The 24,046-nt window shown below is 49.4% G+C and overlaps 1 protein-coding gene and 1 pseudogene across 2 annotated transcripts in view; both read left to right on the top strand.

Moving 5' to 3' along the window:
* Positions 1-21,636, top strand: part of LOC139277664 (opioid growth factor receptor-like protein 1) — a 32,092-nt gene extending 10,456 nt beyond the window's left edge. For both annotated transcript variants that reach the window (XM_070896448.1, XM_070896447.1), the window contains 7 exons: positions 2,611-2,667; positions 12,673-12,741; positions 13,914-13,986; positions 15,698-15,776; positions 16,835-16,901; positions 18,303-18,451; positions 20,017-21,636. In XM_070896448.1, the coding sequence (XP_070752549.1) occupies positions 2,611-2,667; positions 12,673-12,741; positions 13,914-13,986; positions 15,698-15,776; positions 16,835-16,901; positions 18,303-18,451; positions 20,017-21,337 (1,815 nt within the window). In that variant the 3' untranslated portion in view covers positions 21,338-21,636. The remainder of the gene's footprint in view (positions 1-2,610; positions 2,668-12,672; positions 12,742-13,913; positions 13,987-15,697; positions 15,777-16,834; positions 16,902-18,302; positions 18,452-20,016) is intronic.
* LOC139277764 (U2 spliceosomal RNA) lies at positions 17,871-18,108 on the top strand (annotated as a pseudogene).
* Positions 21,637-24,046: the final 2,410 nt, after the last annotated feature.

The following is a 24,046-nucleotide window of genomic DNA, read 5'->3' as shown; positions in this document are numbered from 1 at the left end:
AACACTCCCAGGGCAGGTACAGGGGGTTAGGTACAGAGTAAAGCTCCCTCTACACTGTCCCATCAAACACTCCCAGGGCAGGTACAGCACGGGGTTAGATACAGAGTAAAGCTCCCTCTACACTGTCCCATCAAACACTCCCGGGGCAGGTACAGGGGGTTAGATACAGAGTAAAGCTCTCTCTACACTGTCCCATCAAACACTCCCAGGGCAGGTACAGGGGGTTAGATACAGAGTAAAGCTCCCTCCACACTGTCCCATCAAACACTCCCAGGGCAGGTACAGGGGGTTAGATACAGAGTAAAGCTCCCTCCACACTGTCCCATCAAACACTCCCAGGGCAGGTACAGCACGGGGTTAGATACAGAGTAAAGCTCCCTCCACACTGTCCCATCAAACACTCCCAGCGCAGGTACAGCCCAGGTTAGATACAGAGTAAAGCTCCCTCCACACTGTCCCATCAAACACTCCCAGGGCAGGTACAGCACGGGGTTAGGTACAGAGTAAAGCTCCCTCTACACTGCCCCATCAAACACTCCCAGGGCAGGTACAGGGGGTTAGGTACAGAGTAAAGCGCCCTCTACACTGTCCCATCAAACACTCCCAGGGCAGGTACAGGGGGTTAGGTACAGAGTAAAGCTCCCTCTACACTGTCCCATCAAACACTCCCAGGGCAGGTACAGGGGGTTAGATACAGAGTAAAGCTCCGTCTACACTGTCCCATCACACACTCCCAGGGCAGGTACAGGGGGTTAGATACAGAGTAAAGCTCCCTCTACACTGTCCCATCAAACACTCCCAGGGCAGGTACAGCACGGAGTTAGATACAGAGTAAAGCTCCCTCTACACTGTCCCATCAAACACTCCCAGGGCAGGTACAGCCCAGGTTAGATACAGAGTAAAGCTCCCTCTACACTGTCCCATCAAACACTCCCAGGGCAGGTACAGCCCAGGTTAGATACAGAGTAAAGCTCCCTCCACACTGTCCCATCAAACACTCCCAGGGCAGGTACAGCACGGGGTTAGGTACAGAGTAAAGCTCCCTCTACACTGCCCCATCAAACACTCCCAGGGCAGGTACAGGGGGTTAGATACAGAGTAAAGCTCCCTCTACACTGTCCCATCAAACACTCCCAGGGCAGGTACAGCACGGGGTTAGATACAGAGTAAAGCTCCCTCTACACTGTCCCATCAAACACTCCCAGGGCAGGTACAGGGGGTTAGATACAGAGTAAAGCTCCCTCTTCACTGTCCCATCAAACACTCCCAGGGCAGGTACAGCCCAGGTTAGATACAGAGTAAAGCTCCCTCTACACTGTCCCATCAAACACTCCCAGGGCAGGTACAGCACGGGGTTAGATACAGAGTAAAGCTCCCTCTACACTGTCCCATCAAACACTCCCAGGGCAGGTACAGCCCAGGTTAGATACAGAGTAAAGCTCCCTCTACACTGTCCCATCAAACACTCCCAGGGCAGGTACAGCACGGGGTTAGATACAGAGTAAAGCTCCCTCTACACTGTCCCATCAAACACTCCCAGGGCAGGTACAGCCCAGGTTAGATACAGAGTAAAGCTCCCTCCACACTGTCCCATCAAACACTCCCAGGGCAGGTACAGCCCAGGTTAGATACAGAGTAAAGCTCCCTCTACACTGTCCCATCAAACACTCCCAGGGCAGGTACAGCCCAGGTTAGATACAGAGTAAAGCTCCCTCTACACTGTCCCATCAAACACTCCCAGGGCAGGTACAGCCCAGGTTAGATACAGAGTAAAGCTCCCTCTACACTGTCCCATCAAACACTCCCAGGGCAGGTACAGGGGGTTAGATACAGAGTAAAGCTCCCTTTACACTGTCCCATCAAACACTCCCAGAGCAGGTACAGCACGGGTTAGATACAGAGTAAAGCTCCCTTTACACTGTCCCATCAAACACTCCCAGAGCAGGTACAGCACGGGTTAGATACAGAGTAAAGCTCCATCTACACTGTCCCATCAAACACTCCCAGGGCAGGTACAGCCCAGGTTAGATACAGAGTAAAGCTCCATCTACACTGTCCCATCAAACACTCCCAGGGCAGGTACAGCCCAGGTTAGATACAGAGTAAAGCTCCCTCTACACTGTCCCATCAAGCACTCCCAGAGCAGGTACAGCACGGGTTAGATACAGAGTAAAGCTCCCTCTACATTGTCCCATCAAACACTCCCAGAGCAGGTACAGCACGGGTTAGATACAGAGTAAAGCTCCCTCTGGACGGGTGGAGAGGGGTTCTGGATGGAGAGAGGTGGGGGGGGGGGGAGGTGATGGGGGTCTGGTGTGTCTCAGTGAACATTCTCAGCAATCACTCTTGGTGCCGTTCACAACTGCTGGGCTGAGATCTGGAAGCTGCACTCTATATTCGGTGTCCAATAAGCTCATGTCACAAACACAGGTGAAAGAGAAAGGTTGCAGTTTCGGGCAGAATGGTGGTAGAAGTTTGTTAAGTAAATGAGCACGTAAAGTACATTTACCCGCACGCGGCTGAAGTGGTGTCGCTGTCGCGAAGCCTGAGGCCAGCCAGCAACCTCTATTGGACAACGCCGGACTAATGGGCGTCTGCATTACTTTACAGGAGGACCATCGAGAGACTGGGTCGGGGCCGGCTGAGAAGAGGAAGTTTCTAGATTATGTAGGTACCACACTGGTGTGCTGTGTGTGCACACGCGTGCGCGTGTGGGTCTTTTTGTTTAATTCATCACGGGATGTGGGCAAGGCCGGCATTTATTGCCCATCCCTAATTGCCCCTTGAGAAGGTGGTGGTGAGCCGCCTTCTTGAACCGCTGCAGTCCGTGTGGTGAAGGTGCTCCCACAGTGCTGTTAGGGAGGGAGTTCCAGGATTTTGACCCAGCGACGATGAAGGAACGGCCGATATATTTCCCAGTCAGGATGGTGTGTGACTGGGAGGGGAACGTGGAGGTGGTGGTGTTCCCATGGGCCTGCTGCCCTTGACCTTCTAGATGCTGGAGGTCACAGGTTTAATATATGAATAATATGTGTATATATATATATCGAGCTAATATCTGACAATGGAAATAATTTGGGTTTCAAGGAAGCATGAAATATTTAAAAGGAAATGGAAAAATAGATGTAGAAAATGTTACTCAACATCGCGCTTGATGCTGAGTTTGAAAATACTGGGCCCTGTCTATGGGCAGGTGTTTAACCCCAGGGTTCGGGCCCTGTCCCTGGGCAGGTGTTTAACCCCAGGGTTCGGGCCCTGTCTATGGGCTGGTGTTTAACCCCAGGGTTCGGGCCCTGTCCCTGGGCAGGTGTCTAACCCCAGGGTTCGGGCCCTGTCTATGGGCAGGTGTTTAACCCCAGGGTATGGGCCCTGTCCCTGTGCAGGTGTTTAACCCCAGGGTTCGGGCCCTGTCCCTTGGCAGGTGTTTAACCCCAGGGTTCGGGCCCTGTCTCTGGGCTGCTGTTTAACATAGAAACTTACAGCGCAGAAGGAGGCCATTTCAGCCCATCGTGTCCGCGCCGGCTGACAGAGCCGCACGGCCCTCGGTCAGCAGCCCTGAAGGTTACATACAAACCCATGAACAATGAACAATGGCGGAAAGGCAAAGAGCACCCAGCCCAACCAGTCCGCCTCACACAACTGCGACACCCCTTATACTGACACATTCTACACTCCACCCCAACCGGAGCCATGTGATTTCCTGGGAGAGGCAAAAACCAGATAAAAACCCAGGCCAATTTAGGGAGAAAAAATCTGGGAAAATTCCTCTCCGACCCTTCCAGGCGATCGACACTAGTCCAGGAGATCACCCTGGCCGTATTCAATTCCCTGCAGTACGTACCATCGTATCTACGCCAGCTAACAAAAGGTCATCCAGTCTAATCCCAATTACCAGCTCTAGGTCCGTAACCCTGCAGGTTACTGCACTTTAAGTGCCATCCAACCATCTCTTAAAAGTGGTGCGGGTTTCTGCATCCACCACTCTTCCAGGCAGCGAGTTCCAGATCCCCACAACCCTCTGCGTAAAGAAGCCCCACCCCCATCAAATTCCCTCTCAATCTTCTACCAACTACCATAAAACTATGCCCACTCGTAATAGACCCCATCCACCAATGGAAATAGACCCTTACTGGAGATAGAGGTACATGGAGTCAGAGGAAATGTATTAGCATGGATAGAGAATTGGCTGATGAACAGAAAGCAGAAAGTCGGGATAAATGGGTCCTTTTCGGGTTGGAAATCGGTGGTTAGTGGTGTGCCACAGGGATCGGTGCTGGGACCACAACTGTTTACAATATACATAGATGACCTGGAAGAGGGGACAGAGTGTAGTATAACAAAATTTGCAGATGACACTAAGATTAGTGGGAAAGCGGGTTGTGTAGAGGACACAGAGAGGCTGCAAAGAGATTTGGATAGGTTAAGCGAATGGGCTAAGGTTTGGCAGATGGAATACAATGTCGGAAAGTGTGAGGTCATCCACCTTGGGGAAAAAAAACAGTAAAAGGGAATATTATTTGAATGGGGAGAAATTACAACATGCTGAGGTGCAGAGGGACCTGGGGGTCCTTGTGCATGAAACTCTTTTGAGTTAACCTGCAAAAACATAAAACATTAAAACCATGCCACCCGACCTGGGTGACACAGCAGACATTTTCAAGGCCCCTTTTTTTTTGGTTTTTGGTTTTTTTTTTGGGGCGCTAAAATCAAATTTTTCCAGTGCCCCCTATAAAAGGGGAGGGGGACACTAAAAGCACCGGCAATGAAAACAAATTAAACTTTAAAACGTAAAATCAAATTAAAATTTGGTTGCCGGGCGTGATGATGCACTCCAGTCCCTCCGGTGCCCACCTCTCGCGGAAGGCCGCGAGCGTACCGGTGGACACCGCGTGCTCCATCTCCAAGGACACCCTGGACCGGATGTAAGAGCGGAAGAGAGGCAGGCAGTCAGGTTGAACGACCCCCTTGACCGCCCGCTGCCTGGACCGGCTGATGGCACCCTTGGCCGTGCCCAGGAGCAGTCCTACGAGGAGGCCTTCGGACCTACCCGCTCCCCTCCGCACAGGGTGCCCAAAGATCAGGAGAGTGGGACTGAAGTGCAGCCAGAATTTCAGGAGCAGCCCCTTCAAATAATAAAACAGGGGCTGCAACCTTGTGCATTCCATAAAAACATGGAACACGGACTCTTCCAGACCGCAGAAATTGCAGGCGGCCTGGGAGTCCGTGAACCGGCTTAAAAATTTGTTGCACGGCACTGCTCCGTGCACCACCCTCCAGGCCAAGTCCCCGATGAATAGTGGGAGGACCCCTGCGTAGAGGGCCCTCCATCGGGGACCCCCGCCTCCTCCGGACGGCAAGATGGTACGCCATGGCGTGTCCGGACGGCCGGCGAGGATGGCAAAGTTGAGGGTGTGCAGGAGCAGCCCGTACAGGAAACCCCTCCGCGCGGAACTGAAAGGCACGGAGGGGATTTCCCCGAGGCGGCTCAAGTTGTGAGGCGCCGGCCCCCGAGGGAGGTTCCGGGGTTTGGCGCCGATGAGGAATTCCGTCCGGACGGGGGTCAGTTCGGACGGGATCTCCCCACGTGCTTGAGCCTCCTCGATGCACCTAACGGAGTCAGGGCCCAGAGCTGTTTTTAGCGACTCGATGGCATCGGCCGCGTGGCGGACGTTGGCAGAATTAAGGCGCCGCGCCAGCGTGTCTGGCGCCATCCAGCCCGCTCCTCCGCCATCGAGCAGGTCCCTGACCCTGGTCACCTCACCAGCCACAGCCCTCTCTTCCGACCGCCACATGAAACCTCGGCCGTGGAGGTACGGATTCCCGAGCAGCGGCTCCTGCAGGACGGCCGCCACTCCAGCCGGCGGAGAGCTGCGCTTGGTGGAGACTTTGTTCCAGACCCTGATGAGTTCCCTGTAAAAGACAGGCAGCTCCCGGAGGGCGGTCCTGGCACCCCCCAAGTTTCCTTGTGCATGAAACTCTTTTTGGAGTTCACCTGCAAAAACATAAAACATGTATCCGTGCCACCCGACCTGGATGACACACACAAGACATTTACAAGGCCCCTTTTTTATTTATTTTTTTTGTGTTTTTTTTTTGGGGCACTAAAATCAAATTTTTCCTTTTTCCAGTGCCCCCTATAAAAGGAGAGGGGGACACTAAAAGCACCGGCAATTAAAACAAATTAAACTTTAAAACGTAAAATCAAATTAAAATTTGGTTGCCGGGCGTGATGATGCACTCCAGTCCCTCCGGTGCCCACCTCTCGCGGAAGGCCGCGAGCGTACCGGTGGACACCGCGTGCTCCATCTCCAAGGACACCCTGGACCGGATGTAAGAGCGGAAGAGAGGCAGGCAGTCAGGTTGAACGACCCCCTTGACCGCCCGCTGCCTGGACCGGCTGATGGCACCCTTGGCCGTGCCCAGGAGCAGTCCTACGAGGAGGCCTTCGGACCTACCCGCTCCCCTCCGCACAGGGTGCCCAAAGATCAGGAGAGTGGGACTGAAGTGCAGCCAGAATTTCAGGAGCAGCCCCTTCAAATAATAAAACAGGGGCTGCAACCTTGTGCATTCCATAAAAACATGGAACACGGACTCTTCCAGACCGCAGAAATTGCAGGCGGCCTGGGAGTCCGTGAACCGGCTTAAAAATTTGTTGCACGGCACTGCTCCGTGCACCACCCTCCAGGCCAAGTCCCCGATGAATAGTGGGAGGACCCCTGCGTAGAGGGCCCTCCATCGGGGACCCCCGCCTCCTCCGGACGGCAAGATGGTACGCCATGGCGTGTCCGGACGGCCGGCGAGGATGGCAAAGTTGAGGGTGTGCAGGAGCAGCCCGTACAGGAAACCCCTCCGCGCGGAACTGAAAGGCACGGAGGGGATTTCCCCGAGGCGGCTCAAGTTGTGAGGCGCCGGCCCCCGAGGGAGGTTCCGGGGTTTGGCGCCGATGAGGAATTCCGTCCGGACGGGGGTCAGTTCGGACGGGATCTACCAACGTGCTTGAGCTTCCTCGATACACCTAACGGAGTCAGGGCCCAGAGCTGTTTTTAGCGACTCGATGGCATCGGCCGCGTGGCGGACGTTGGCAGAATTAAGGCGCCGCGCCAGCGTGTCTGGCGCCATCCAGCCCGCTCCTCCGCCATCGAGCAGGTCCCTGACCCTGGTCACCTCACCAGCCACAGCCCTCTCTTCCGACCGCCACATGAAACCTCGGCCGTGGAGGTACGGATTCCCGAGCAGCGGCTCCTGCAGGACGGCCGCCACTCCAGCCGGCGGAGAGCTGCGCTTGGTGGAGACTTTGTTCCAGACCCTGATGAGTTCCCTGTAAAAGACAGGCAGCTCCCGGAGGGCGGTCCTGGCACCCCCCAAGTTTCCTTGTGCATGAATCCCAAAAAGTTAGTTTGCAGGTGCAGCAGGTAATCAGGAAGGCAAATGGAATGTTGGCCTTCATTGCGAGAGGGATGAAGTACAAAAGCAGGGAGGTCCTGCTGCAACTGTATAGGGTATTGGTGAGGCCGCACCTGGAGTACTGCCTGCAGTTTTGGTCACCTTACTTAAGGAAGGATATACTGGCTTTGGAGGGGGTACAGAGACGATTCACTAGGCTGATTCCGGAGATGAGGGGGTTACCTTATGATGATAGATTGAGTAGACTGGGTCTTTACTCGTTGGAGTTCAGAAGGATGAGGGGTGATCTTATAGAAACATTTAAAATAATGAAAGGGATAGACAAGATAGAGGCAGAGAGGTTGTTTCCACTGGTCGGGGAGACTAGAACTAGGGGGCACAGCCTCAAAATATGGGGGAGCCAATTTAAAACCGAGTTGAGAAGGAATTTCTTCTCCCAGAGGGTTGTGAATCTGTGGAATTCTCTGCCCAAGGAAGCAGTTGAGGCTAGCTCATTGAATGTATTCAAGTCACAGATAGATATTTTTAAGCAATAAGGGAATTAAGGGTTACGGGGAGAGGGCGGGTAAGTGGAGCTGAGTCCACGGCCAGATCAGCCATGATCTTATTGAATGGCGGAGCAGACCCGTGGGGCTAGATGGCCTACTCCTTTTCCTAATTCTTATGTTCTTATGTTCTTATTACTATTCACTATATCCAGGCTCCTCAATATTTTGTACACCTCAATGAGGTCTCCTCTCAACCTCCTCTGTTCCAATGAGAACAAACCCAGCCTATCCAATCTGTCCTCATCGCTAAGATTCTCCATTCCAGGCTGCATCCTAGTAAATCTCCGCTGCACCCTCTCTTGTGCAATCACGTCCTTCCTATAATACGGCAACCAGAACTGCAGGCAGTACTCCAGCTGTGGCCTAACCAGAGTATTATACAATTTAAGCATAACGTCCTTGCTCTTGTATTCTATGCCTCGGCCAATAAAGGCAAGTATTCCGTAGGCCTTAACCACCTTATCCACCTGACCTACTTTCAGGGATCTGTGGACAAGCACTCCAAGATCCCTTTGTTCATCTACACTATTAAGTGGCCTACCACTTAATATGTATACTCTTTCCTTATTAGCCCTCCCAAAGTGCATTGTCTCACACTTCTCTGAATTAAATTCCATTTGCCACTGCTCTGCCCACCTGACCAGTAGATTGATAGCCTCCTGCAGCCCATGACTTTCCTCTTCATTATCAACCATACAGCCAATTTTAGTGTCGTCTGCAAACTTCTTAATCATACTCCCTATATTCAAATCTAAATCGTTGATATATACCACAAAAAGCAAAGGTCCCAATACTGAGCCCTGTGGAACCCCACTGGAAACATCCTTCCAGTCACAAAAACATCCATCAACCATTACACTTTGCTTCCTACCTTCAAGCCAATTTTTGATCCAACTTGCCACTTTGCCCTGTATCCCGTGGACTTTAACCTCCATGACCAGTCTACCATGTGGGACCTTATCAAAAGCCTTGCTAAAGTCCATATATACTACATCGTACACACTACCCTCATCGACTCACCTGGTTGCCTCCTCAAAAAATTAAATCAGATTAGTCAAACATAATCTTCCCTTAACAAATCCGTGTTGACTGTCCCTAATTAATCCTTGCCTATCCAAATGTAGATTTATCCTGTCTTTCAGGATTTTTTCCAATAATGTTCCCACCACTGAGGTTAGGCTGACAGGCCTGGACTTACTCGGCCTATCCCTTTCTCCCTTCTTAAACAAGGGTACTACATTAGCAGTCCTCCAATCCTCCGGCACCATGCCCAGATCCAAAGAGGACTGGAAAATGATGGTCAAGGCCTCTGCTATTTCCTCTTTTACTTCACTCAACAGCCTGGGATGCATTTCATTTGGGCCTGGGGACTTATCTACTTTCAAAGCTGCTAAACCCCTTAATACTTCCTCTCTCAGTATGTTTATTGCATCCAGAATTTCACACTCCTCCTTGATAGCAGTATAAGAACATAAGAAATAGGAATAGGAGTAGGCCATACGGCCCCTCGAGCCTGCTCCGCCATTCAATAAGATCATGGCTGATCTGATCATGGACTCAGGTCCACTTCCCCACTCGCTCCCCATAACCCCTTATTCCCTTATCGTTTAAGAGACTGTCTATTTCTGTCTTAAATTTATTCAATGACCCAGCCTCCACAGCGCTCTTGAGGCAGCGAATTCCACAGATTTACAACCCTCCTGAGAAGAAATTCCTTCTCATCTCAGTTTTAAATGGGCGGCCCCTTATTCGTGCCCTCTAGTTCTAGTCTCCCCCATCAGTGGAAACATCCTCTCTGCATCCAATTGTCAAGCTCCCTCATAATCTTATACATTTCGATAAGATCACCTCTCATTCTTCTGAATTCCAATGAGTAGAGGCCTTTCCTCATAAGTCAACCTCCTCATCCCCGGAATCAACCTAGTGAACCTTCTCTGAACTGCCTCCAAAGCAAGTATATCCTTTCGTAAATATGGAAACCAAAACTGCACGCAGTATTCCAGGTGTGGCCTCACCAATACCCTGTATACCTGTAGCAAGACTTCCCTGCTTTTATACTCCATCCCCTTTGCAATAAAGGCCAAGATACCATTGGCCTTCCTGATCACTTGCTGTACCTGCATACTAACCTTTTGTGTTTCATGCACAAGTACCCCCAGGTCCCGCTGTACTGCAGCACTTTGCAATCTTTCTCACACTTCACACTTTCCGACATTATACTCCATCTGCCAAATGTTTGCCCACTCACTTAACCTGTCTATGACCTTTTGCAGATTTTTTGTGTCCTCCTCACACATTGCTTTTCCGCCCATCTTTGTATCATCAGCAAACTTGGTTACGTTACACTCAGTCCTCTCTTCCAAGTTGTTAATATAGATTGTAAATAGTTGGGGTCCCAGCACTGATCCCTGCGGCACCCCACTAGTTACTGGTTGCCAACCAGAGAATGAACCATTTATCCCGACTCTCTGTTTTCTGTTATTTAGCCAATCCTCTATCCATGCAAATATATTACCCCCAACCACGTGAACTTTTATCTTGTGCAGTAACCTTTTATGTGGCACCTTATCGAATGCCTTCTGGAAGTCCAAGTACACCACATCTACTGGTTCCCCTTTATCCATCCTGTTCGTTACATCCTCAAAGAATTCCAGCAAATTTGTCAAACATGACTTCCCCTTCATAAATCCATGCTGACTCTGCCTGACCTAATTTTGCTTTTCCAAATGTCCTGTTACTGCTTCTTTCATAATGGACTCCAACATTTTCCCAACCACAGATGTTAGGCTAACTGGTCTATAGTTTCCTGCTTTTTGTCTGCCTCCTTTTTAAAATAGGGGCGTTACATTTGCAGTCGCCCCTCTCCTTTGTGAAAACAGATGCAAAGTATTCATTAAGAATCATACCAACATCTTCCGCCTCCACACACACATTACCCTCATGGTCTCTAATAGGCCCTATCCTTTCTTAAGTTGCCCTCTTGATCTTAATATATTTATAGAATATCTTTGGGTTTTCCTTAATTTTACTAGCCAAGAATGTTTCATGCTCTCTCTTAGCATTCCTAATATCCTTTTTAATTTTACCTCTTAACTTTCTACATTCCTCCAAAGATTCTATAATATTTAGCCATCGGTATATGACATAAACTTCCCTTTTTTTCTTTATCCTCCCTTATAAGTCACTAGACAGCAAGAGGGCTCTAGAATTATTTTTCCCAGCCTTTTTCTTTAAGGGCACATGTTTGGCCTGAGCCTTCCGGATCTCCTCCTTGAATGCCTCCCACTGTTCCGACACTGATTTACCCACAAGTAGCTGTTTCCAGTCCACTATGGCCAAATCACTCCAACTTAGCAAAGTTAGCTATTCCCCAATTTGGGACTTTTATTCCTGGTCTATCGTTGTCCTTATCCATAACTAATTTGAATCTGACTGAATTATGGTCACTGGCACCCAAGTGCTCTCCCACTAATACCCCTTCCACCTGCCCAGCTTCATTCCCCAAAACTAAATCCAAAACCGCCCCCTCTCGTGTTGGGCTTGCTACATACTGACTAAAAAAGTTCTCTTGCATGCATTTTAAAAATTCCGCACCCTCTATACACTTCACACTAAATTTGTCCCAATCAATATTTGGATAGTTGAAATCCCCTACTATTACTACCCTATGATTTTTGGACTTCACAGCAATTTGCCGACATATTTGCTCCTCTATCTCCCTCCCACTGTTTGGTGGTCTATAGTACACGGCCAGCAGTGTGATCGCCCCTTTTTTATTTTTCAATTCGACCCATATGGCCTCTAACGTATCATCCCTCCTCACCGCTGTTAATGGTCTCTTTAATCAATACCGTGACACCCCCCACCCTCCCCCCGCCCTTTTTACCCCCATCTCCATTTTGTCTGAAAATCCTGTAACTAGGAATATTGATCTGCCAACCTGCCCCTCTTTCAACCATGTTTCTATAATGGGTATAATGTCATACTCCCAAGTGTCTACCTGTGCCCTTAGCTCATCCACCTTATTCGCTATACTCCTTGCATTAAAGTATATACCATTCAGCACAGGAAGACCTCCTTGCTTACTGCTTACTAACCCTTGTTTCCTCTGTCTTACTGTTTCACTTTCTAAATTCTTGCTATCCAATTTCTGCTTTACTTTCTTCCCTATTGAATCTATTCTCAGGGTTCGGGCCCTGTCCCTGGACTGGTGTTTAACCCCAGGGTTCGGGCCCTGTCCCTGGGCAGGTGTTTAACCCCAGGGTTCGGGCCCTGTCCCTGGGCTGGTGTTTAACCCCAGAGTTCGGGCCCTGTCCCTGGGCAGGTGTTTAACCCCAGAGTTCGGGCCCTGTCCCTGGGCAGGTGTTTAACCCCAGGGTTCGAGCCCTGTCTATGGGCAGGTGTTTAACCCCAGGGTTCGGGCCCTGTCCCTGGGCAGGTGTTTAACCCCAGGGTTCGGGCCCTGTCCCTGGGCAGGTGTTTAACCCCAGGGTTCGGGCCCTGTCCCTGGGCAGGTGTCTAACCCCAGGGTTCGGGCCCAGTCCCTGGGCAGGTGTTTAACCCCAGGGTTCGGGCCCAGTCCCTGGGCAGGTGTTTAACCCCAGGGTTCGGGCCCTGCCCCTGGGCAGGTGTTTAACCCCAGACTTCCCACGACTAAATCTCCTAATTGAGCACCAATAGCGAGGCGTCGATTGTAATTATCGAGTATTTGTTTTTTCAGGACAAACCGTATCGATCGAGGAATAAGAGAGCAGCGAAGGACCTCCAGCGCTATCGGCATGGTTATCCTGTGAGTCACGTGAGAGAGAGCTTCAGCAGCACAGAATTGTATCGGCAGTTTGTATTATTGATTGTGTCTGATATTCAGCACCTGAATCCCGCGTTTATGGGTTCCGGTTTGAGCTGGTTAGCTAGGCCGAAACTCCGGGACAGTACTGAGGGAGTGAACTGAGACTCGCTGCACTGTCGGAGGGACAATACTGAGGGAGCGCTGCACTGTCGGAGGGGCAGTACTGAGGGTGCCCCGCACTGTCGGAGGGGCAGTACTGAGGGAGCCCCACACTGTCGGAGGGGCTGTACTGAGGGACCGCCGCACTGTCGGAGGGGCAGTACTGAGGGAGTGCTGCACTGTCGGAGGGGCAGTACTGAGGGAGTGCCGCACTGTCGGAAGGGCAGTACTGAGGGAGTGCTGCACTGTCGGAGGGACAATACTGAGGGAACGCCGCAATGTCGGAGGGGCAGTACTGAGGGAGCGCCACACTGTCGGAAGGGCAGTACTGAGGGAGTGCTGCACTGTCGGAGGGACAATACTGAGGGAACGCCGCACTGTCGGAGGGGCAGTACTGATGGAGCACCGCACTGTCGGAGGGGCAGTACTGATGGAGCACCGCACTGTCGGAGGGGCAGTACTGAGGGAGCACCGCACTGTCGGAGGGGCAGTACTGAGGGAGCACCGCACTGTCGGAGGGGCAGTACTGAGGGAGCACTGCACTGTCGGAGGGGCAGTACTGAGGGAACGCTGCAACATCAGATGCCATCCCGTCTGCCCACGCTGATGGTTGAGGTGGATATTAAATCCATTTACACATGTACTTCCTTTGAAAAAAACTTAAAAGCTGGTTCGCTTTTGTGAAAATTCTAAATACTTTTACATAAAATTTATTAATATTTACATCACAGGCATTCGGCCCAACTGCTTCGTGCCGGTGTTTATTCTCCACACCAGCCTCCTCCCGCTCTATTTCATCTCACCCCATCAGCATATTCTTCTATTCCTTTCTCCCGCATGTGTTTATCCAGTTTTCCCTTAAATGCATCGATACTATTCACCACAACCCCTCCCTGTGGCAGCGAGCTCCACATTCTCACCGCTCTCTGGGTAAAGAAGTTTCTCCTGAATTACCTGTTGGATTTAAATACCAGCAGTTTTCCCACGTTGATCCTGCTTCTGTTTTCCAACAGGATCTAAGCGATAAAAGAAATGATGACGTGAACTTCAGGTTCTACACGAACAAAATGAGCTGCTGGCCAGATGGTAAGTGCTTGCCTGATGATAATTCTTTTGATTCATTCTTGTTGGGAGTATTCCCCGGCTCTTTGAAAAGTAGCCGCGGGATCTTTTACGTCCACCTGAGAGGTCAGACGGGTCCTCGGATTAACGTCTCATCCGAAAGACGGCACCTCTGACAGTGCAGCGCTCCCTCAGCACTGCACTGGGAGTGTCAGCCTGGATTCTGTGCTCAAGTCCCTGGAGTGGGACTTGAACCCACAACCTTCTGACTCAGAGGCGAGAGTGCTGCCCACTGAGTCACGGCCAAGGCCATTTCCATCTCGTACCAAATTGTTGGCCATCTGTGAACTGTGAACTGTGAACTTTGAACTGTGTTTACAAAGGACCTATTTCCCTTAGCAGAGAGGTCAACAACCAGGGGGCATAGATTTAAAGCAATTGGGAGGAGGTTTAGAGGGGATTTGAGGGGAAATTTCTTCACCCAGAGGGTGGTGGGGGTCTGGAACTCACTGCCTGAAAGGGTGGTAGAGGCAGAAACCCTCACCACATTTAAAAAGTACTTGGATGTGCACCTGAAGTGCCGTAACCCACAGGGCCACGGACCAAGAGCTGGAAGGTGGGATTAGGCTGGATAGCTCTTTGTCGGACAGTGCGGACACGATGGGCCGAATGGCCTCCTTCTGTGCTGTAAATTTCTGTGATTCTATGATCAGCGTGGGTCACATTTTTATCTGCATGCAGCGTTATAAGATGTGGAAGGGATGTGGGTGTCGCTGGCAAGGCCGGCATTTACTGCCCATCCCTAATTGCCCCTTGAGAAGGTGGTGGTGAGCCGCTGCCTTGAACACAACTGAGTGGCTTGCTGGGCCATTTCAGAGGGCAGTTAAGTGTCACACATCGGCCAGACCGGGTAAGGGCGGCAGATTTCCTTCCCTGAATGAAATTAGTGAACCAGGTGAGTTTTTACAACAGTCCGGTAGTTTGATGGTCACATTACCTGATAATCGCTTTACCCAAGCCCCTGACAGTTCTGCACCTGAGCACACATTAAACATTACAAACAGGTGGTTGCTACTTTAATTTCTTCTTAAGTCCCAAGAACCAATGAAGGATTAACTTTAAAAAAAAAAGAAAGTGTTGCATTTATATAGCGCCTTTCACGACCACTGGACGTCCTAAAGCGCTTTACAACCAATGAAATATTTTTTGAAGTGTAGTCACTACTGTACTGTGGAAAACGCGGCAGCCAATTTGCGCACAGCAAGCTCCCACACACAGCAAACATAATGACCAGATAATCTGTTTTAGTGATGTTGGTTGAGGGATAAATATTGGCCCCAGGACACTGGGGAGAACTCCCCCTGCTCTTCTTCAAAATAGTGCCGTGGGATCTTTTGCATCCATCTGATACAGCAGCCGGGGCCTCGGTTTAAGAACATAAGAAATAGGAGCAGGAGTAGGCCATCTGGCCCCTCGAGCCTGCTGATCTGATCATGGGCTCAGCTCCACTTCCCTGCCCGCTCCCCATAACCCTTCGCTCCCTTTTCGCTCAAAAATCTGTCTATCTCATCCGAAAGATGGCACCTCCAACAGTACAGTGCTCCCTCAGTGGGAGTGTCGGCCTAGATTTTTGTGCTTGTGCCTGGAGTGGGACTTGAACCCACAACCCTCTGACTCAGAGGCGAGAATGCTGCCCACTGAGCCACGGCTGATAGTAATTTTTTTCCTTTTCTAGACTGGACTATAGAGGAGATGATTACTGATTGGAGGGGGAACTATGATCTCTTGGAGAGGAATCATTCATACATCCAATGGTAAATCTGTCTTTTTCACCTTCTGTTCATTTGACTAGTTTGTAGCGGGGTTAAAGGTTGAGCGTGGTGTTCAATTGTTAAAAAAGTTGAGGGTTTTTTTTTCAATTCGGTGGTAAAACTCTTGTCTATTGGAAGATTCAACAGGACGGCTGATGGGGCAGGTGATCTGCCTAAGCTCCACTGCTGCCTCTCTGCCCCTTACTGTGACAAGGCAGTTCAGTAGGCGTATGGGAGACTTGGCTTTGTAAACCGGGACACAATACAAAAACAAGGAGGTCATGCTGAGCCGGGGCTGAAGTTTTGTGTGCAATTCGGGGCTCCAGACTTCCAGAAGGATGTCAATGCCCCGGGGAGGGTGCAGAGGAGATTTACCAGGATGGTGTCACCTGTGAGGGACTTTAGTTACGTGGAGAGACTGGAGACGCTGGGATGGCTCTCCTTAGTGCAGAGAAGGTAAAGGAGAGACCGAATAGAGATGTTCAAAATGATGAGGGGTTTTGATCGAGCAAGTAGGGAGAAACAGTTTCCACTGGTAACCAGAGGTCATAGATTTAACATAATTGGCAAACGAGCTAGAGGGGCAGAGGGGAGAAATTGCTTCACACTTGTTGTGATCTGGAACGCATTACCTGAAAGGGTGGTGAAAGCAGATTCCGCAGGAACTTTCAAAAGGCAATTGGACACGTACTCGAAGAGGACTCATTTGCAGGGCTGTGGGGAAAGAGCAGGGGCTGCGGGACTTTCAAAGAGCCGGCACAGGCTCGGCAGGCTGCGTGCCCCCCTCCTGTGCTGTGTGATTCCACAGGGTAGCCTGCAATGAATACCATGACTGGTGTCCACTCTTTCCCCCCACGCTGTCTAACAAGGATGATTGGATATCCGATGGAGTGGACCATTGTACCCACTTGTCGCCATTGACGTAGTGCTGTGCATTGATGCTTCTGATATGAGTTTGCTACTTAGTTGACTATTTAAATTCTGGGTTGGAAGACATTTTTTTGAATTTGCCTGGTGGTCTGAAACTGTCCTCATTTCTAACCACGTGGGTGTGTTTTCAGGCTGTTTCCATTGCGAGAACCTGGAATGAATTGGCACGCCAAGGAACTCACAAGATCTGAAATCAAGGTGTGTATCTGGGAGAGGAATTGCTCAGTGTGTTGCTCTCCACTTGACCCTTCAAGCACTAAATATTCCTGTTCTTTCAAAAGACAACTCTAATCATAGAATCTTACAGCACAGAAGGAGGCTATTCAGCCCATTGTGCCTGTGTCTCGGTTTAACGTCTCATCCAAAAGGTGCCACCACCAACAGTACTGCCCCTCCGACTGTGCTGCACTCCCTCAGTACTGCCCCTCCGACTGTGCAGCGCTCCCTCAGTACTGCCCCTCCGACAGTGCGGCGCTCCCTCAGTACTGCCCCTCCGACTGTGCGGCGCTCCCTCAGTACTGCCCCTCCGACTGTGCGGCGCTCCCTCAGTACTGCCCCTCCGACAGTGCGGTGCTCCCTCAGTACTGCCCCTCCGACAGTGCGGCGCTCCCTCAGTACTGCCCCTCCGACAGTGCGGCGCTCCCTCAGTACTGCTCCTCCGACAGTGCGGCGCTCCCTCAGTACTGCCCCTCCGACAGTGCGGCGCTCCCTCAGTACTGCTCCTCCGACAGTGCGGCGCTCCCTCAGTACTGCCCCTCCGACTGTGCGGCGCTCCCTCAGTACTGCCCTTTGACAGTGCGCCGCTCCCTCAGTACTGCATTGGGAGTGTAAGTCTAGATTATATGCCCAAGTCTCTAAAACAGGACTTGAACCCAAAACCTTCTTGACTCGGAGGCGAGAGTGCGACCCACTGAGCCACGACTAACACCCAAGACGTTGGGTTGTTTCTGTTGGGGAATTGATGGTTTTAACCCTACCACCACACTGGATGAGATTGCTCAGTCTGCTCAGACAGGGGATTGAACTATGAACCTTGCTGATGAGTTTGGCTTGTTTCCAAAATGGTCAGTTGTGATGACGACCAATTGCAGCCAATGAAAAGTGAGCGAGGAGTTAAGACGAGGCGGACGTGTTGCGATGAGTTTCACCTGTTGTGACCTGTGTGGGATTGCTTCTCGGCCTTTTGGCTAAGATCATGCGTAACTGACCTGACAGGGGAGTAACCATGACCCCAAAGTGGTTCTCCCTGGATCAGGAAGGTGGTTCTCCTATGCTTTTTGGAAATAGGAGGTGGGTGGGGTGGATTGACCCATCCACCTCCACGGAGGTGTGTGGGGGGCCTGACCCATCCACTTCCATGGCACGAACCTGGTATTGCAGTACTTCCAGGAACGGTGCAGTGGCTCTCGGCCTTTTGGCTAAGAGCATTGGCGCAGAGTGATCCTTGATGTGTGCAAGGTGACCTCTGGCGTTTGTGATTTGACAAAGAATTGGAAAGATTGGCTACGCATAAAATAAATAAATAAATAAATAAATACCACCATCCTGGAACTGACAGCGTTTGTATACCCACTGAATTAACTCTTTCACTACCTACAGTTATTCAGAGAAAATAAGGATGTGAAAAGGAGGCTGATTAAAGCATACAGGATGATGCTGGATTTTTATGGCATTGAGCTGGTAAATCAGAAAAGCGGAGAGGTGAAGCGAGCTCGTCACTGGAAAGATCGGTTCTACAACCTCAATCTGTGAGTGTAATCAAAAAGACTTGCATTTCTATAGCGCCTTTCACAAGCTCAGGATGTCCCAAAGCGCTTAACAGCCGATGAAGTATTTTTTTATGGGAAGTGTAGTCGCTGTTGTAATATCGGAAACGCGGCCGCCAATTTACGCACAGCAAGCTGCCACTAGATCATCTGCTTTTAGTGATGTTGGTAGAGGGGTAAATATGGGGGAGAACTCCCCTGCTCCTCTTCAAAATACTACCACACAATCTTCCACGTCCACCTAAGAGGCAGAAAGAGCCTCGGTTTAACCTCTCGTCCGAAAGACGGCACCTCCGGCAGTGCAGCACTCCCTCAGTACTGTCTCGATTATGTTTTCAAGCCTCTGGCATGGGACTTGAAGTCACAACCTTCTGACTTTGAGGCAAGAGTGCTGCCCACTGAGCTGCAGCAACTTGCATTTATATAGCGCCTTCAACATAATGCAGCATCCCGAGGTGTTTTACAGGAGCGATTGTCAGACAGGATTTGACACTGATCCACATAAGGCGATATTAGGACGGGTGATGAAAAACTTGGTCAACGAGTTCGGTTTTAAGGAGGGTCTTCAAGGAGAAGAGAGTGCGGTAGAGAGGCGGAGAGATTTAGGGAGGGACTTCCATAGCTTCGAAACTAAACATTTTTATATATTTTTTAAAATCCTCTAACTTGTTTAACATCTGTAGTGGGGAAAATGCTTGAAACTATCATTAAGGTGACCAAAACTGCACGCAGTACTCCAGGTGCGGCCTCACCAATACCCTATACAGTTGCAACAGGACCTCCCTGCTTTTGTACTCCATCCCTCTCGCAATGAAGGCCAACATTCCATTCGCCTTCCTGATTACCTGCTGCACCTGCAAACTAACTTTTTGGGATTCATGCACAAGGACGGCCTTCCGCGAGAGGTGGGCACCGGAGGGACTGGAGTGCATCATCACGCCCGGCAACCAAATTTTAATTTGATTTTACGTTTTAAAGTTTAATTTGTTTTAATTGCCGGTGCTTTTAGTGTCCCCTTCCCTTTTATAGGGGGCACTGGGGAAAAAAGGTGATTTTAGTGCCCAAAAAAAAAAAAAGAAAAACACAAAAAAAAAACAAAAAAAAAAGGGCCTTGTAAATGTCTGGTGTGTCACCCAGGTCGGGTGGCACGGTTTAATGTTTTTTGTTTTAAAGGTAAACTCTAAAAGAGTTTCATGCACAAGGACCCCCAGGTCCCTCTGCACCTCAGCATGTTGTAATTTCTCCCCATTCAAACTTGATTTTTAACCAATAAGGGTTACGAGGAGCGGGTAAGTGGAACTGAGTCCACGGCCAGATCGGCCATGATTTTGTTGAATGGCGGAGCAGGCTCGAGGGGCTAGATGGCCTACTCCTGTTCCTAATTCTTATGTTCTTATGTGCTGTTTCTGATGGGGTGGCAACTTCTTGGGGCCCCATTGGGCTGTGCACTGTACCACATCAGGGAACGCTGGTGTTACAGGACTCGGATGCTGCCAAGTTATTCTCTTGTCGATTTTGGTACTTGATTTTCTTCTTTCCAATTTCAGACACACACACAATAATCTGCGCATCACTCGGATACTGAAGTGCCTCGGAGAGATGGGCTTCGAACACTATCAGGCGCCACTGGTGAAGTTCTTCTTGACTGAGACACTGATCAATAAGCAGTTGCCCAGGGTTAAGGAGAGTGTCCTGGACTACTTTCTTTACACCATTCGGAGCAAATCTGAGAGAAGGAAATTGATACTTTATGCACAGCAGCACTATCGACCTCTCGTGGGCTTTGTCTGGGGACCTCCCAAGGGAACAGAACAGCGGTTCAGCCATATCCTCGAAGAACTGAAGAAGGAAGAGGTTAACGTACAGGAACCCGCTAGCGAGGAAGCGTCCGATGAAGACATGCCGGCTGAAGATGAAATCAAGCGTGCGCCATCAGAGGCAGCCGAAGGCAGCAATCTGAAACTGGGAAGTCTAACGAATCAAAGGTCTTCAGATTCAATGGAGAAGAGTGCAAACTGTGTGAAGGACAGTGAGGAAAGATCTGAGGATCATATAGAGACTCGAACTCTTGATGCAGCCACGAGTCAGGAGCAGTGTAGCGCTGAAGAAAAAAGTCACGGTGATAGGAAATCTCCAGTCTCAGAAAATAAGTCTGACCAAAATGGAAATATTGAAAAACAAACCGAATGTGAGGAAGAGGTTGTGGCGGAAGGCAGCAAACCTAACATCGAGGAACAGGTGCAAGGCAGCGACGTACTGAAGAACTGCGAAACCGAGCACAAAGAGAAAACGGAAGACGATCTGGAAAAGTTGGAAGGGCAACTACCAGTAATGGCGAGTGAAGCTACCCGTCTCAAAGAAACGGACTGGGAGGGAAAGTTACCGCCTTCAATAGAACCAGAGCCAGTGACCAGTGAAGAGGATAAGCCTACAGCAGAAAGAAAGATCAGGATTGAAGTCGCAGGAGAGACGGATGAGACAACTGAGGGAGGACTAGCAACCACTGAAGAGGATAATCTTGCAACTGAAGGAAGCAAAATTGGAAATACAGGAACAACAGAGACAAATGAGATAGCTCATTCACATCCAGTTACCAGAGAAGAAGATAAATGTGTAAAAGAAGAAGATATGATCACATTTCCTGTAATGGGAGGACAGAAGAATGTGTCGACTGAAATTCATGAAGGACAAAATAAATCTGTTTCCAAAAGAAAGATTCAGAGTTCTACTAAAGATGAAGGTGAGCACGTGGAAGACATGGAAATACAAGAAGCAAGTCTGCCATCTACAATTGAAGTTGTGAAAGACTCTGGGGAGAAAGGTGGGGAAATGGAGGAAGATGATGTGCCAATGGAAGATGGTCAATAAATATCTAAATATTGGTAGTGTGACAGCTCGCTATCTTGTCGTGCCGTGAAGCGTTTGGATACTACTTTGCACAAGAGCTTTGAGTGTCCCTGTATCATCAAAGGCAGCGCACCATGCACATAGGCTACACTACTCCAGAGGGCTGGAGAGTGAATTACCTCATGTGACCCCCATGGTCCTTCTAATGTCAGATACTGAATGACCTTTAGAAGTTATATATGTATATAATCCTTGATTTTTTAAAAACATAATTCTGATAGAGGAAGTTAAATAATAAATGTATTTTGTACCACATTCGAGCCCTAGTTTCCTCTCTGTTATTACAATCTGTTATGCAGTACCTGTAAAGGGAGTGTATGTAAGATGGTGGTCTGATGGCAAACCGTTTGCCCTTTCCTCCTTGCCCATCTCTCCTGAGGTACAGTTGTGGAGGGGGGTAATCCACACTACCTTGCTCAACAACACCTTGCATTTATATAGCGTCTTTAATGCAACAAAACGTCCCCAAGTTCTCCACAACGCCGTTATCGAAGAAAATTTAACACCGGGCCATATAAGGAGATACTGGGGCCAGAGACAAAAACCTTGGTCAAAGAGGTAGGTTTTAAGAATTGTCTTCAAGGAGGAGAGAGAGGTGAAGAGGGTTAGGGAGGGAATTCCAGAGCTAACGGCCCAGGCAGCTGAAGGCATGGCCACCAATGGTGTAGCAATTAAAATTGGGGGATGCTCAAGAGGCCAGAACGGGAGGAGCGCAGATATCTCGGAGTGTTGTGGGGCTGGAGGAGGTTACTGAGATAGGGAGGGGGCGAGGCCATGGAGGGATTTGAAAACGAGGAACTAAGAAGGTCAAGTGGAGTAAGTGTCAGTAGGTGAACATTTAGGGAACAGTGATCATAGTATCATAAGGTTTAAATTAGCTATGGAAAACGACAGGGAGCAATCTAGAGTAAAGATACTTAATTGGAGGAAGGCAAATTTCAGTGGGATGGGAACGGATCTGGCCCGGGTAAACTGGAATCAAAGATTGGCGGGCTAATCTGTAGTGGAACAATGGGCTGCCTTTACAGAGAGTATAGTGGAGGTACATTCCCATTAGGGGAAAAGATAGGGCAACTAAAGTCAGAGCTCCCTGGATGACAATAGAGATAGAGAGTAAGATGAAGCAGAAAAAGAACGTGTATGGTAGATGTCAGATCGAGAATACATTTGAGAATCAGGCTGAATATAGAAAGTTCCGAGGAGAAGAGAAAAATAAAAGGGGCAAAGAGAGGGTATGAGAATAGAATGGCAGCCAACATAAAAGGGAATCCAAAAGTCTTCTATAAGCATATAAATAGTAAACAGGTAGTAAGAGGTGGGGTGGGGCCGATTGGGGACCAAAATGGAGACCTACGCATGGAGGCTAAGAGTATGGCTGAGGTGCTAAATCAGTACTTTGCATTTGGCTACACCAAGGAAGAAGATCCTGCCATAGACAGTAAAGGAGGAGGTAAAGGAGACACTGGATGGGGTAAGAATTGACAAAGACGATGTACTAGAAAGGCTGGCTGTACTTAAAGTAGATAAGTCACCAGGACCGGATGGGATGCATCCTCGGATGCTGAGAGAAGTGAAGGAAGAAATCGCGGAGGTACTGGCCATAATCTTCCAATCCTCCTTAGATACAGTGCCAGAAGGCTGGAGAATTGCAAATGTTACTCCCTTGTTCACAAAAGGGTGTAACGATAAATCCAGCGACTATAGGCCGGTCAGTATAACCTGTTGTTGGGAAACCTTTTAGAAACAATAATCAGGGACAAAATGAACAGTCACTTGGACATGTGTGGATTAATTAAGGAAAGCCAGCATGGATTTGTTAAAGGCACATTGTGTTTAACCAACTTGATCGAGGTTTTTGATGAGGTAACAGAGAGAGTTGATGAGGGCTAAGTGGTTGACGTAGTGTTCATGGATTTCCAAAAGGTGTTCGACAAAGTGCCATTTAATAGGTTTGTCAACAAAGTCGAAGCCCATGGAATAAAAGGGCCAGTGGCAGCATGGATACAGAATTGGCTCAGTGACAGGAAACAGAGAGTAGTGGTGAACGGTTGTTTTTCGGATGAGGGGTGATCTTATAGAAACATTTAAAATAATGAAAGGGATAGACAAGATAGAGGCAGAGAGGTTGTTTCCACTGGTCGGGGAGACTAGAACTAGGGGGCACAGCCTCAAAATACGGGGGAGCCAATTTAAAACCGAGTTGAGAAGGAATTTCTTCTCCCAGAGGATTGTGAATCTGTGGAATTCTCTGCCCAAGGAAGCAGTTGAGTCTAGCTCATTGAATGTATTCAAGTCACAGATATAGATTTTTAACCATTAAGGGTTACGGGGAGAGGGCAGGTAAGTGGAGCTGAGTCCACGGCCAGATCAGCCATGATCTTATTGAATGGCGGAGCAGGCTCGAGGGGCTACTCCTGTTCCTAATTCTTATGTTCTTATGGACTGGAGGAAGGTATAAAGTGGTCGGTACTAAAATTTTCTTGACATATATTAATGACTTGGATGTGGGTGTACAGGGCACAATTTCAAAGTTTGCAGATGACATAAAATGTGGAAGTATAATGAACGGTGAGGAGGATAGTGATAGACTTCAGGACACAGACAGGCTGGTGGAATGGGCGGGCATGGGGCAGATGGAATTTAACGCAGAAAAGTGCAAAGTGATACATT

Source organism: Pristiophorus japonicus, chromosome 12 (assembly GCF_044704955.1).
Source record: "Pristiophorus japonicus isolate sPriJap1 chromosome 12, sPriJap1.hap1, whole genome shotgun sequence".
NCBI classification, from domain to species: Eukaryota; Metazoa; Chordata; class Chondrichthyes; family Pristiophoridae; genus Pristiophorus; species Pristiophorus japonicus.
The sequence above is the reverse complement of the archived record's forward strand: the minus strand, read 5'-3'. Positions and strand labels throughout refer to the sequence as shown.